General features: G+C 35.9%; 1 protein-coding gene across 1 annotated transcript in view; it reads right to left on the bottom strand.

Moving 5' to 3' along the window:
• Positions 1-13,550, bottom strand: part of LOC136797911 (F-actin-monooxygenase MICAL3-like) — a 59,935-nt gene that overhangs the window by 34,285 nt on the left and 12,100 nt on the right. The window contains exons 3-5 of the mRNA XM_067054493.1: positions 10,860-10,908; positions 9,272-9,413; positions 8,035-8,135 (exon numbers count right to left, since the gene is read on the bottom strand). Of these exons, the coding sequence (XP_066910594.1) occupies positions 8,035-8,135; positions 9,272-9,413; positions 10,860-10,908 (292 nt within the window). The remainder of the gene's footprint in view (positions 1-8,034; positions 8,136-9,271; positions 9,414-10,859; positions 10,909-13,550) is intronic.

The following is a 13,550-nucleotide window of genomic DNA, read 5'->3' as shown; positions in this document are numbered from 1 at the left end:
CGTACACATATTATGATAATTTTGCGATATTGTGTTTCAAGCCCGAAGGGCTAGACTCGAGACTCCTGTATGGGAAATTAAACCACTTATTTCCCATCCAGAACGTCTGCGCGTAGTTTTTACACAAACGCCGGATTGAAACTAAAATCTATCGCTAGATTTCAAAAAATGTAGTCCTCCAAAACAAAGGAACAACAAGATACTATCCATCGTCATGCCTTTTTGCCTCTAGCCCTTCGGGCTTGAAACTCAATAACAATGGTTTGCGACCGCAATTGAGGGTGACCCGAAGGACTTCTTTTCCTTGTGTGCCTACCACTTCTTTTCCTAGATTATCTGACTTACCCTAGACCCTTCTCTTTGTATGCTAAGCACAGAGAGGAACAGAGAGGAACAGAGAGGAGTCAAGTGATATTTAGGGATCTTTGATAAGACCCTGTCAGGAATTGAACCAAACACCTTGCACACCGTAGCATGATGCACTACAATTATGCCCATGGTCCCCTGAAGCATAATAACTTGGTCTAAAGAACAATACCTCGTTTGAGATTAGACTTGGATTAATCTTTTCGGCTTTTGCTTACGCAAGGTCTTAAAACAACAAAGGTGAAAATCTCACTCAAATAATATTCGATCAATCGAAATATTTGAACCAGCTTGTGGAAAGTCTCATAAATTTAAGATATATCAAGATTATTTACACAAATAAACAAAATCCGTGAAGTGTCAAAGGTACAAAAATTTGTCTGGGTGGAAAAAAAGAAAAAAAAAACTGTTACTCTGAGGGACACTCGGTGAAATTTGGTCTTAAGGTCTGAGTTTGAAGGTCCAGTATGCACATAACCCTAGAACCTCGACAATAAATATAAGAATAGTAGCAAATACTGACATGTTTGAGAAATTCCAGCAGAATGTACAGCACAATACATAGAAATCCATAGATTAAAAACATTGACGATGGCTTCACTGAACCAGGCCAACCAGGGGCTAAACTAGCCTTTGCTGGTCAACCTTGGCTACTTAAGGACGTGTTTCATCATTTGAGAAAAAATTCCAAAAAAAAATTTAACAGAAAGTTTAAAGAGACATTTTTCTTTTTTTTCTCTTGAAATGTTTAAAGGTTTTAGTTGGTTTAGGAGAGATTTATAAAAGACTTATTGATTAACCTGTTGATTTTTGGACGTTTAGAACATTGAAAAACTAACGAATTAACAATACGCCAATAATAGACACGAGAAAATTAATTCTAATAAGTAATAGTTATCGGAAAGTTGCAATATGAGAAATATTCTACAAGTTCCGACATTTTTCCGTACAATATTTTTCGAGCCTTTAGGCGAGGAAAATATACAGAAAATCCGGAACGAGTGAAATATTTCCATATTGTACGAGCAAATGTCTGATAACTGGTTTATCGGTGACGCAAAAAAATACATTTTTTGTGTTGGAAAAAAGCGCAGGGCAGTTTTGTAGCAAAGTGACGTTAGATTGCTGCTACCGCTACAATGCAACAACATCTTTTCGTCAATTTTTATTTTTTACATTTTGTACCAATCAGATTGCAGATATTTTTTGGATCAAGCAACGTGAAATTCTACTATTAAATTCTCAAATGCAAAAAATAATAATAAAGTACTTCATTTTCCGTCACTACACTATACCCTATGCAATTAAGCTCTCTCGGCATGGAGAGTCATTATTTCTTTGCGTATAGAGCCCAGTGATTTAGGACTTTTAAACACTCTTTCCATTGTTTGCACGGGATTCACTGTCAGATAGCTTAGCAATTGATAAACACTTGAGATTTCGGGGATTCGAACCATAGATTTATAAAGCCCAAAAGGCTAGATGGCATGCTTTAAGCTCTTCCAAGCAAAAAAAAGTGAATATCGCAAAAATTATTGCTGCTATTGTTTTCGAAAACCCGCAAAGCTTCTGATTGGTCAAGCGCTGAAATTCTATTGTAATGTCACATGACTTAGGTAGGATTTCCTAATTAACCTCGGCACACTTTTCAGCACAAGCACTCTATCTAGCTATGATTCGAACCAGGAAAGCTTTTGTTTGTGTCGCTGACGCCTTTAGACCACTTGGCAATCGCTCCATAAAAACATCTCTGACTAATGGATTTGATATTTTGAGTGGAGATTTGCACAACATTACGGGGGAGGGAATTTTTACAAAAAGGCGAAAGATGGACGAGAGCACAAGATTCAATCTCGTGAAATTCAATTCGATTAGAATATAAAACTTATTACACTTATATAACTACTCAAGTTATTAACGCGAATCGGTTACCTTTTCTTTGATTACAACCGTTTAACAAAGTTTGAGCTGTGGTAATTTACGAGGGTAAATTGTGTTGTGATCAAGTTAGTGTATGAAGTTTGAAGTGTCAATCAATCAAAATTGCAAGAATGGGTTCTTTTTCCGGGGAGGGGGGTACTTAGGCAAAAATGGGTGCTAGGTATGTGCGGACGGTAAGGGTCGGTTTTTCCAACCTTCAAAGTCTCTCTAAGGGTCAGAAAATTCACGATTTCTAGGAAATTTCTTTTGAAAAAGTGTCTCTAAGGGTAGGGAGTTTTTCAAAAATCGAATAAAATTTTTCAAAAAAAGATTCTATTAGGGTCACCTTTTCAGCAAAAATCAGCCTCTCGAAGGGTCGGTTTTTGGAGGTCCCATCCGCACATACCCCTCATCCACCAATCCTAGTACAACCCCCCCCCCCCACCTTTCCACAAAAAGTTAAACGAAGAAAAGGTTCAATTTAACTCACTCTAAAAATTTTGTGAAACATTTCAAATTTATGAGGCCGAGGTAAACGATTCCAACATTTCATCCAACATAGAAATTGAAAGGTTGGACGAATGTTGGATGGATTTTGGAAAGGTGTTGGATCTCTTTAAAATCGTTTTGTCGCAATGTCCAACATCATTTTCATCCAACTGGGTGTTCATTCATTCTTTTTTTAATTCATTCTTTTCAAATTAGAAATGGCGAGAATTTTTATACCCAGTGTAACCAGTGCACCTACTGCTGTTCATGCGGACAAAAATTATAGTCTAATAATTGGACTCTTACTTAAAATGCAGAGAAAATTCTTGCGAAAAATCGACTTTATGGTGCAATTTCTTGAAATTTATTTATATCTATTTCGAGGCAAAAAATGGTCAAAAAAAGATTTTGCAACAAAAACTGTGTTCTCATTTTTTACACACTTACAGTGCATTTTGGGAAGCCTGAAAAACGTACCTTTAAAGGGTCACACCTCTACGATAGATCGCTTATAGTAGGGGGAATTTTGTTCGATTTTTTGGAATCGCTTGACTGTTTTGTTAGAAGCACTCGTTATACATTTTTGGAAAGCTAAGGGGTAGGGGAATCGAAATTACTATGTTTCAAATTTTTTTTCGGACACTTTGGTGTGAGTTTCGGACAAATATGACGGTCTCAGGCAAAAATCATAGGGTTAAAAATTAATGAAAATTTTAGCTCCAGAAAAAAAAGACCAAGACCTGATTTTTGGAAAGCTCTCAAAAAATTAAGATTAGAGATATATTGCAAGTATAGGTGATTTCTGTACCTAACTCGAGATATTAACCCTTGAAAACCGTGTTTTTCAGCCAGAAACAGCTATTTTGTCCAGTTTTTGCGCTTTTTGAAGCTCATTATCTCGAGTTAAGTCTGAAATCACCTATACTTGCAATATATCTCTAATCCTAATTTTTTGAGAGCTTTCCAAAAATATACAACAGGTTTCCGTTTTCTCGAGCTAAAATTTTCATTAATTTTTAACCCTATGATTTTTGCCTGAGACCGTCATATTTGTCCGAAAATCACACCAAAGTGTTCGAAAAAAAATTGGAAACATAGTAATTTCGATTCCCCTACCCCTTAGCTTTCCAAAAATGTATAACAAGTGCTTCTAACAAAACAGTCGAGCGATTTTACAAAATGCCCTCTACTATAGCTTCTCTACCATCTTTTTAAATTTGTTACGAGATTTTTCGAATTTTTGACAAAAAAAACATTCGATTCTATTTCTAATGACGTCATACCCTTTCAAATGTTGGATGTGAGCTTGAGTAAACGAATCCAACATGATCCAACACGAAAAAAAGAAGTAAATGTTGGACAAAATGTTTGATGGCGATCAAACTCCCATCCAACACTTTTTTCTTTCTTCCAACATAATTTTTTCTTCCTTTCCGATTTTTACATTCGAGTAAACGATTCCAACATTCTGTCCAACAGAGAGAAAATGGCATGTTGGATGGAATGTTGGAATCGTTTACCTCGGCCTTAAAGATACAATTAATAGGCAAAAATGAAGTGAATACAGTCGCTCTCATGTTGTCTTCTGACCAGCCACCAGAACCGTTGGAAAACCAACGGATCCGGCGAGACTCGAACTGACAACCATGCCATTCGCGGGCATTTGCTCTACCATTGAGCTACGGGTCCATGTGGAACCCGATGACTCAATTGCCACTCCGTAGAGCTGGAAGTGAATTCTTGTCTACTGACCAAAAAAAATTAAGACGGGCTATCCACACCTAATGTACAAGTAAAGTTGGTAACTGTCAGCAAATAATCACCGTTTATATTCATTGTACAGTCAAAATAATGTTGCGAATGTCAGTAGATGAAAATATCAGAAAGTGGAATTAGTCCAGCGATTGTATATAACATTACTCACTCGTTTGTAAACAAACAGACTTCAAGAAGCCAGTCCCATAGAACAACAAGTGCAGAAGCAATGATCAGATGCATAGAAAGGTCAGAAAGCAAAAAAAAGGAAGCTTTATAAAAACCACTAGAATGATCCTTTGAGCTGATAAACGTACTGTGCAGAAAGAAAGGCTTTAAGAAAGAATGATCAAATTATTAAGCTAGCAATCAATTCCATTATAAAAGATTACGTATTATTAATAGCGTCAATACTTATGATGCAGTGCTAGTCAGTTGTTTATTGCAGAAAGTTTAAAAGAGAACCTGATCAAAACAATAAAGTAATTATCGATGTATTGAAAGCGGTATTAAAAGTGAAGCGGATACATAGCTAGAAAACACTGAAATGATCAAGCTTGGCAAATCTATAAAGAATTACATTGTCAATTTAAAAGTATTCATGGTCAGTAAACCTCAGTGTGAAGTACCCTGGCGCTTCAACTATTTTTATATAAGACAACATCTGAAGATTGATCTTCACGCATATAGAACGTTTATAGAAAATTAACATTTGTATTTATGACCATTGGGATTCATTCCAATTATACATTTTTTTTACGATCAATCCAAATTTTTCAACATAAAATCATAGCATTTGTCATTTTTCATTTGATAGCTGACGATTCGATAAAGATGAAACTTGAAGTACTACAGTATATGGACCCCAAAACGGAGACGGCCCCCAAAAGGTAGGTCGTCATTAAAATGAGGATTCTGACCTGTAGATTTATCAAAATTAGACGATTTTTGTTTATTTTGAAAGAACGATGGTCATCATTAAAAATGAGTATGTTTTTGATGGTTTGAGACAGCTTCGAAATAACATATTTGCGTCTGAAGGAAATATTTCAACACCAAAATTAGATAAAAATTGCATATAACTCATTCTAGCTCCTTGGATAGTGAAAATAAGTTATGAAAATGGGGTATAGGAAACTTTCTACACCTAATGCCTTTCAGAAAATGCATATACATCTGCAACCTTAGAGGATGGTCAAAAGATACAGCATTGATAAAACCGAAAATTCTAAATATGAGAAACAGCAAAACATCTTGGAATTCCGTTCATACCAGCTGGACTTAATAGCTTATAACAAAAAATTAACATTATATATAAAAGTTTTCGCTGAATCAGCAAAAACAGAAAATTCTGTCATTTTTTTGCAAAATGTAGGAGAAAAGTACCTTTAAAGCTTAATATTTTCAGTTTCAGTGAAGCTGTTTTTCTAAAATTTTCACAGCATATTCCATACATGAATGGAACTATTTTCAAAATACAATCCGTGCCATATATATTGGCACTTTTGGCTATTTTACCATTTTTTGAAAATTGAGGTTCGAGCGAGAATGTCAATTTCAGGCCTTCAACTTGATTTCATCGATTATTTCGATCTGGGAGGGATTTATTGGTTTCTAGGCTATATTTCAAGCCCTACTGGACCATTTTTGAACTTTTAGATCCTCAGATCCTTAAGTCTCATGTTAAAACTCTACCCTTCCAACCTACTTTAGAGCACTTACAAATCGATTGTGGTTTCAAAAAACCCCGGTGAATTTCCCTTTTGTGCCAAGTATTTTGTCACTGATTGTAGATTGGTTTTCAGAAACTTGATTAAGACGTTGTTAAATCAAAATTGACATTTTTGGACTTTGCATCATCGAAAATCTTGAAATATTTTTAAAAAATCATAAATTTTACACCCATCGGGTCGTAATTTTAAGGGAAAACACAAATATGTTCATAGTTTCTCCCCCTATTACCACTGGGCTTAATAATTTGATTTTAATTAGACCTACGTTTTGGGGGCCCCAAACCTCCGTTTTGACAACCAGGGGTATACTGTAAAAATTTTATCAAACAATTTTATGCCCAAAACCCTCTAAATCACAGTTTCAAACTATGGTCAAAATTTTGTATTCATATCTTAAAGATATCTCGAGAAATTGCTAAAATTGCAAACCTCCGTTTTGGGGGCCATTAGATAAAAGGTACCTCTCTTTAAGCGATTGAAAAATATTGTTGAAATTGAAAATTTTGAAAAAGAACTTCAGGGAAATAAAGTTGAAATGTTAAAGTTTTTCATGCAGCAAAATTTTTTGTAAAACCTCTTTTCCTCTAGATTAGAGAGAAATTTTAAATTTGATCGACGTTTTGGGGGCCATATACTGTATTATTCAAATTTTGTTTTTCTTGCACACTGTATTATAACAACATCCAAAAATGTTTAAGTCTTCGGACAATAACTCAACTTTTTGAGTTAAAAATATTCTTATTTTCACCATTTTGTAAGTGTTTTTGTGCGCTTTCCTAGGAGATTTGGTGTTTTAATAGAGCTCGCGAAGCTTTAAAATTTTGTTAACTTGTTCTTAATAGTTTAGTCATTGAAACCTTATGTTCTTATAGAGTTTGTTAATAAAAGGCGCCATAAAAGGCGTGTATTTTCTACATCCATAGGATATATCATCATCGAACAGGGATGTTTTCTGCACTATTCTTACTTTTTTTAAACCTTCTGACTACCCATAATTATTAGAGGAAGTGAAAGTGCCAAAATGAGACCACCATAAAGAGACTATGAAAGAACGAAGAAAAAACGAGAAACGAATAAAAACGACAAAGAACGACAAAAAACGAAAAAACGACAATAAAGAACGACATATTTTGCCTTCCACAACCCCGACAGAAAGTGTCTGTACCACCCCTTCATTCCCCTTAGTTCTTTACGCTATTTAACCACTAACGGTTTAAAAGAACGCATGCGCAGTTTGTGGGCTCCAATTGGCTCATCCACTGTGTGTTAAGTATAATTTCCTTACAAAGGTAGGTATGAATTGGAGTTAAAACATAAAGTTCGAATCTTTTTCCATCTCACATGACCCAAAAAGCCAATTCATTACCAGCATCGATAAGATGACTCTGTACCAGAGTGTATCTCACGTTTATCGTTTCGTAGTACGGCAATGAATTTTGAAATTAGCCGTAGATACTGGGTCTGTGTACAGACAACGATAAGGTTTGATATGTATACAAAATGATGGACTCACCACGGAAAAAAAAGATGAAAACAAGTTAGATAGATAGAGTCGATAGAGTCGATATTTTACGTGGATAACCCAGTAATCTAGGACTTTTAGAAGTCTTTCGATTGTTTTCACGGGGTCCACGGCCAGCCGGCCCGGCTATCTATGAGCTGAACGGAACATTGGAAGGAGCAGGGATTCGAACCGGGATCCCTGGTTTGAGACGCTGACGCCTTTGGCCACTTGGCCATCGCTACTTAAAAGTTAGAAACAATATTTTACCTGTTTAGATTTATCGTTCGATTTTTTGTTTGGAATGACTTCATGTTTGTCTTTTGCCAATGTTCGCTTCTTCGATCCGTATTTCTTGATTTCGATCTCACCTGGATTTAGAAATTACAAAAATGAAGTTTCAAAGAAAATGAGTAAATACAGTATGAACTTCGTCCCCGTGTATCCCATGCTTTATTTACGTTACTTATGGACGCCGGAGAATATTATCTAGCGCTATCAGTAAACATGAAAAAGCTGATAATACATAGGGAACGAGGTTGTATGAACTCTCTTTTCACAGTTTAAAACGTCAAGTTTATGTTTCAGATGAAAAAGCCCATTTATCAACCATTAGCGAATGCCTCACCAAAAAAAAAAAACGGGAAATACTATGTCGTTTCTTGGGGAGTTTCATCCTGAAGAAGAAGTCTTTCAAGTGTTTTAGTAGGGGGCCAACCCTTATGATCCGTAACAGTTTTCGTGGGACGTAACCGCATGTGATTGGTCCGAAAGTGGATAGGATTTTGAATGAGAGGGGGCCCACGAATTAGGCCTGGCAAAAGTTTTTATGGTTAAAAAAATTGACGTTGTAGGCAAAACGCCAAACCCCAAAAATAGTTAAATAATTGACGACTTTTCAAAATTGAATTGAACGCAAATGATTGGATAGAGATACCATCGCGGAAAGAGCATGAAATTCTGAGCCAAAAAAGATACTGTAACGACTCAAACATATAAAGAAATACACGCTTTCGAAGTTCTGTCAGTTAGAGTATGATTTCAACAGGCTTTCGAACGAACTTTGGCCTGTTTAAATGGTCGTTTCTTTTTGTGTGTTCAAGGCCTGTCTCCACTTGCGCGCGCTGCGATCGCACTTTTTCGCTTCAATTCCTTTTTGCTTGGAAAAAAAAGATTACGTCATAAAAATGTAGCACGCGCTCGAAAAAAAAGTTGAACACAATTCAACTTTTTCCAACCGTTACGTCAGATCGCACCAATGGAGTTGCTTCATTTTTCTTTTGACCAATAGCGTGGAAGCTTTGCTCAAATAAGTGCGATTTAAGTGCGCGCAAGTGGAGACCAGGCTTTACGTCCCACGTAAGATATTACAAACATTATTCTATTCATTTTAAGGCCGGTCTCCACTTTCGCGCGACATGATCGGTTTTTGTAAGGTCATTGATCGGTTGAAAAATTTCGCGCGAAAGTAGAGTCCGGCCTTAAATTCTTCCAATGATTAACGTACCAGGAACTTTATCTTTGAAGTAGTTATAATATTGTGAGACATAAGTCATGATGGAGAGTTTATCAGGAACTTTCATGTTGACCATATCTTCAACATCCAACAAAGCTGGAATGTCCAATTCATCTTCTGCTATACGAAAAGCCTGCAAAATGAAATCAAATGACTGACTCAGACCATATTCGCACGTGACGGTTCCGTTTCGCTCCGAAACGAAATGAAGCCATTCTATTGGTTAGAAGTGACGTAAAATTTGAATGTAACCAATAGAATGGCTTCATTTCGTTTCAGAGCGAAACGGAATCGTTACGTGTGAACATGATCAATAACGGGCTACCAGGGAAGAAATGGTCAGGATTTTAATACTTGGTAACAAGCACTGGCCTTATAAACTCTGGAATAACCTATATCCGCCATCTTCGATCTGAGTTTTTCTTGAAAGTGGTATCCGCAAAGAAGACATTGCAGAGTTAAAATCGAACGTCATCAAAAGGATTGAACACAGAACACATCTTATATAAAACACTAGATGGGGCTAATCCGTCCCTATTTGAATCAAAATAATCCATTCATTTTTGATAAGTAGACTATAGTTCGGTGCCGGCAATTTGATCGATCAAGCCTATCTTTGCTTTGTGGCTTCGCACCATTCACATAGTTTCTAGAGGGGTCAAGACCCCCCCTTAGGTAAGAGGACAGGTGTCTTGAAGCCCCCTAAGAAGACCCCCCCCCCTTAGGTAAGAAGACCCCTTAAAAAAAACCCCTTAACTGACAACCCCTCTTAGGAAAGTCATACTTTTAACACCCCCCTTACTTTTGGTTCATCAAAACCCAAACCCCCCCCCCAAATGTAGGGGGTAGAAACTATGATTCAGGTTTTTTTGCTTGGTTGAACAAATTGCCGGTACCGATCTGACCTACTTTCAGCAAAGATGGCGCATTGGTTGCTTGGGAAATACAGAGTAGCTCTATCTAGTGGTTTATATAAGATATCTATGGGATTGAAGGAAAAGTAGATCTAGCGCTCTCTATACATTTACACTACTCTTGAGTAGTGGTACTATTAGGGTACCAGTTTCAAAAAAAAAACTACTATCAAAGATTTTGCATGGTCGGTATTGAGTAACTACCTCCAGGGTCTATAAAAGTTCAACAAGACTTCGAATACGAGAATTTAGATTTCTTTTAACACTGTAGAGATAATAGGTCTAAAATAAAGGTTGAATGAATATTGTATTACTTTAAGACCAGAAACTTTCGCAGGCAGAAACTTTCGCGTTTTTCGCGATTTTGATCCTTTTTCGCGAATGTTTCTGCCAGAACCTGAAAAACGCGAAAGTTTTTTTTCGCAAAAAATAAACTTTCCTACTCAGTTTTGCACTGTTTGCTAAATTTTTTGCGTGTTTTATGAGTTTTTGTTACCAAAAAAGGTAAATTTAAAATATGAATTCGCGTTCTATCTGTGAAATTTCGACTAAAAACATAATTCGCGAACCTTAAGTTCGCTAAATTTCGCGACTTTTTGATTTCGCGAAACCCTCTGCCCGCGAAAATTTCTGTCCTTAAAGTATTATATTGCCAAATATCCTACCAGTGCATTGTTTTCAGCAATATTTTCCTTCGAAAGCTTCTTGAAATCTCTGAAGATAAATAGACAAAATTAATTTAATGACTGGAGACTGAAGGTTACAGGAAAGTGCCGCCTTGGCTTAAAATCCTGCAAGTCTAGACAAAATTACAAAATCTAGCAGCTATAAGACGCTTGTAAAACCTTTTTTGACCCTTAAAAGCCTAAATTAATCAAATAAGAGTTAGAAAAACCATTAATAATTATGATTTTTCTGCAATCCTTCCATCCTTCTAAAGGTTCCAGTACCAAAAGTGATTCTATGTAAACGAGAAAAATATACAACTTAAAAAGACTACATTCTCTATGTTCTTTACGATTTTCGTTGAAATGAAATTTTTGGAAGCTGAAGAGACCTTAAAAATATCATCGGCTCAACGACCGGGTATCTCTCAGCGTTGCAACTAGCTTTTGAGAACATGGACGGAAAACTCACCAAAAACCCCCTTAAAGACAAGACGGAAATGGTGTACTTGTATCTCAACTGGACGGATTTCCGCCTACACACGGAAAAGTTGCAACACTGATCTCTCTCGCCCGTACGCAAATATAAATCCGGTTTTATTTATGGAAGTCATTATATTTTTTGTTTTAACAGCTTTATCAACGGATCGAATAGCATAATTTTGTAAAGGTTTAGTAAATAAAAATCAACAGTATATGCGAATGCTGGTTTTAGAAAAAATATTTTAATTATACATAGTGTCCTCCCCCCCCTTTATAAAGGGGGGGGATTCTGATTTTGGCCCTTTTTTTAAAGTATGGGGGAAAATGAAAAATTTGAAATTTGCTGGGGGAAAATAAAGAGGGGGAAAACCATAAATTTAGGAGATTTTGACTGGGGGAACTTCACTGATCTCAAGGTGATCTTGTTGCAAAACCTGTTTAAGCAATAAAATCAGCAAATCTTTTGGGATAAACCAACTTTTCAATACAATTTCATTTTTCCAGCACTTTCAAGGCTATTTTTTCAAGCTTTCCAAAATTTCAAACTTGATTTAAGGCATTTTTATGTTTACCATATGGGGGAACTGCACAATCTTCAAATAGCTGGGGGAATTCAAAAAAGAGGGGGGAACCGAAAAATTTTGAAATATGGTGGGGGAAATAAAAGAGGGGGGAATGGAGAAAAATTTTGATTTTTAGTGGGGGGAACCAACCCAGGAGGACACTATGTTATAGTCTAGGTTTGAGTCAGTTGTTGAGTCAAGTAATATTAAAATTTTCTTTTCTCTTAACCCAGATGACCACATGGTACTGGGTAAAATTTGTGCGAGATATAGAGGTTTTACAAGTTTCGTTGAAGTGCGTAATTTCCGCCATTACGCGTTTATCTTTTATTAGAACACCTAAAATTTGGCTGAGCTGAGTTTTTCAGGCTCAAAATCGACTATATCATGCAAAATAAAGAGCACTTAGAATTGGTAAAATTTGGAAAATATTTGACTCTCGATTTTAGAAAATCCATCTCTAAGTTCGGTTAAAACTGCTTGAAAAGAGGAAAAAAATGTAGTTTCTTGTCATTTTTTTCCTAACTGAGGCTGGGCATGTTCTTACGATGTTCTTAATTTTTCGACGAATTTCAGCCTCAATGTTCTTTTAAACTGGGTTCTTATAAAGAAAAAAACGTGTATTAAGCAAACGTTCGAGTTTGTAGATTCATTACGCAAATCGAAAAACGTTTGCTTCCATAATGACGGAAGTTACATAACTTAGCCAAACATGAAAAACTTGTTGGTTGATCTGAACGAAAGAGATTTTTCGGCAATCTTAAAATGAATACTTGAAAGTAGTGAATTTCACGGAAGAAAATGATGATGTTAGGTAACATTAAATATCTGTGGTTCACGCAAAGTTTAAGCAGTTTATCGATTAGCAATTCGTTATATAGCTATTATCGTATACCTTATCGGGGAAAAAAATGTCGGGGGAAAGTGACGAAAATTTTGAGGGGGTGACGAAATTTTTCCCCGACGAAATAATTCCCTGACATTTTATCACCCGACCAAAACAAGTACCCGATTTTTTTATCTCTGACCAAAACATTTACCCGAAATTTTAAACCGAAACCAAAATTCAAATCTAATTTTTTTTACACCTTTATTTACCGAAATTAGTGCTTTAAACGTCGAATTACAAGACCCATTTTCGAGCTAGTGAAGGAAACCATTTCTTTTGGACAGTTTAGTCGGGTGAAAGTGACAAATTTGAAATTTTGGTCGGGTAAAAGTGACAAAAATGCCTCTAGGTGGCGAAATCTTTCCCCGACTTATTAAAACCCCGACATTTTTTCCCCGATAAGGTATAGCTATCACCTTCTATTCATAATATGAGCTTTATTTTTAGCCTCGGTGAGAATGATCAGGCCGAAGAACTAGTTGGAGTTAAGGACAATGCAATCGATTTTCTCGATAAATTTAAATTTACTTTTCGAGTTTTGAATACACAGTAAAAAAATCTTTTTTGATTTCCACCTTTTATCTTTCATTAAAATAAAAAAAAGTTGCTATTGCTCAAAATTAGAACAAATGCATATTTAGCGATAAACATTCAAACAATTGACCTCTATATTTCTCATATTGATTCTGAACAGAAAACATATTATTTTCGTACTTTTTTGCAATTCCCGTTTCTAATTTATAGGTTTTCATTCAT

This window comes from Clytia hemisphaerica, unplaced genomic scaffold (genome assembly GCF_902728285.1).
Source record: "Clytia hemisphaerica strain Z4C2 unplaced genomic scaffold, Clytia hemisphaerica genome assembly, whole genome shotgun sequence".
Taxonomy (NCBI): domain Eukaryota; kingdom Metazoa; phylum Cnidaria; class Hydrozoa; order Leptothecata; family Clytiidae; genus Clytia; species Clytia hemisphaerica.
The sequence above is the reverse complement of the archived record's forward strand: the minus strand, read 5'-3'. Positions and strand labels throughout refer to the sequence as shown.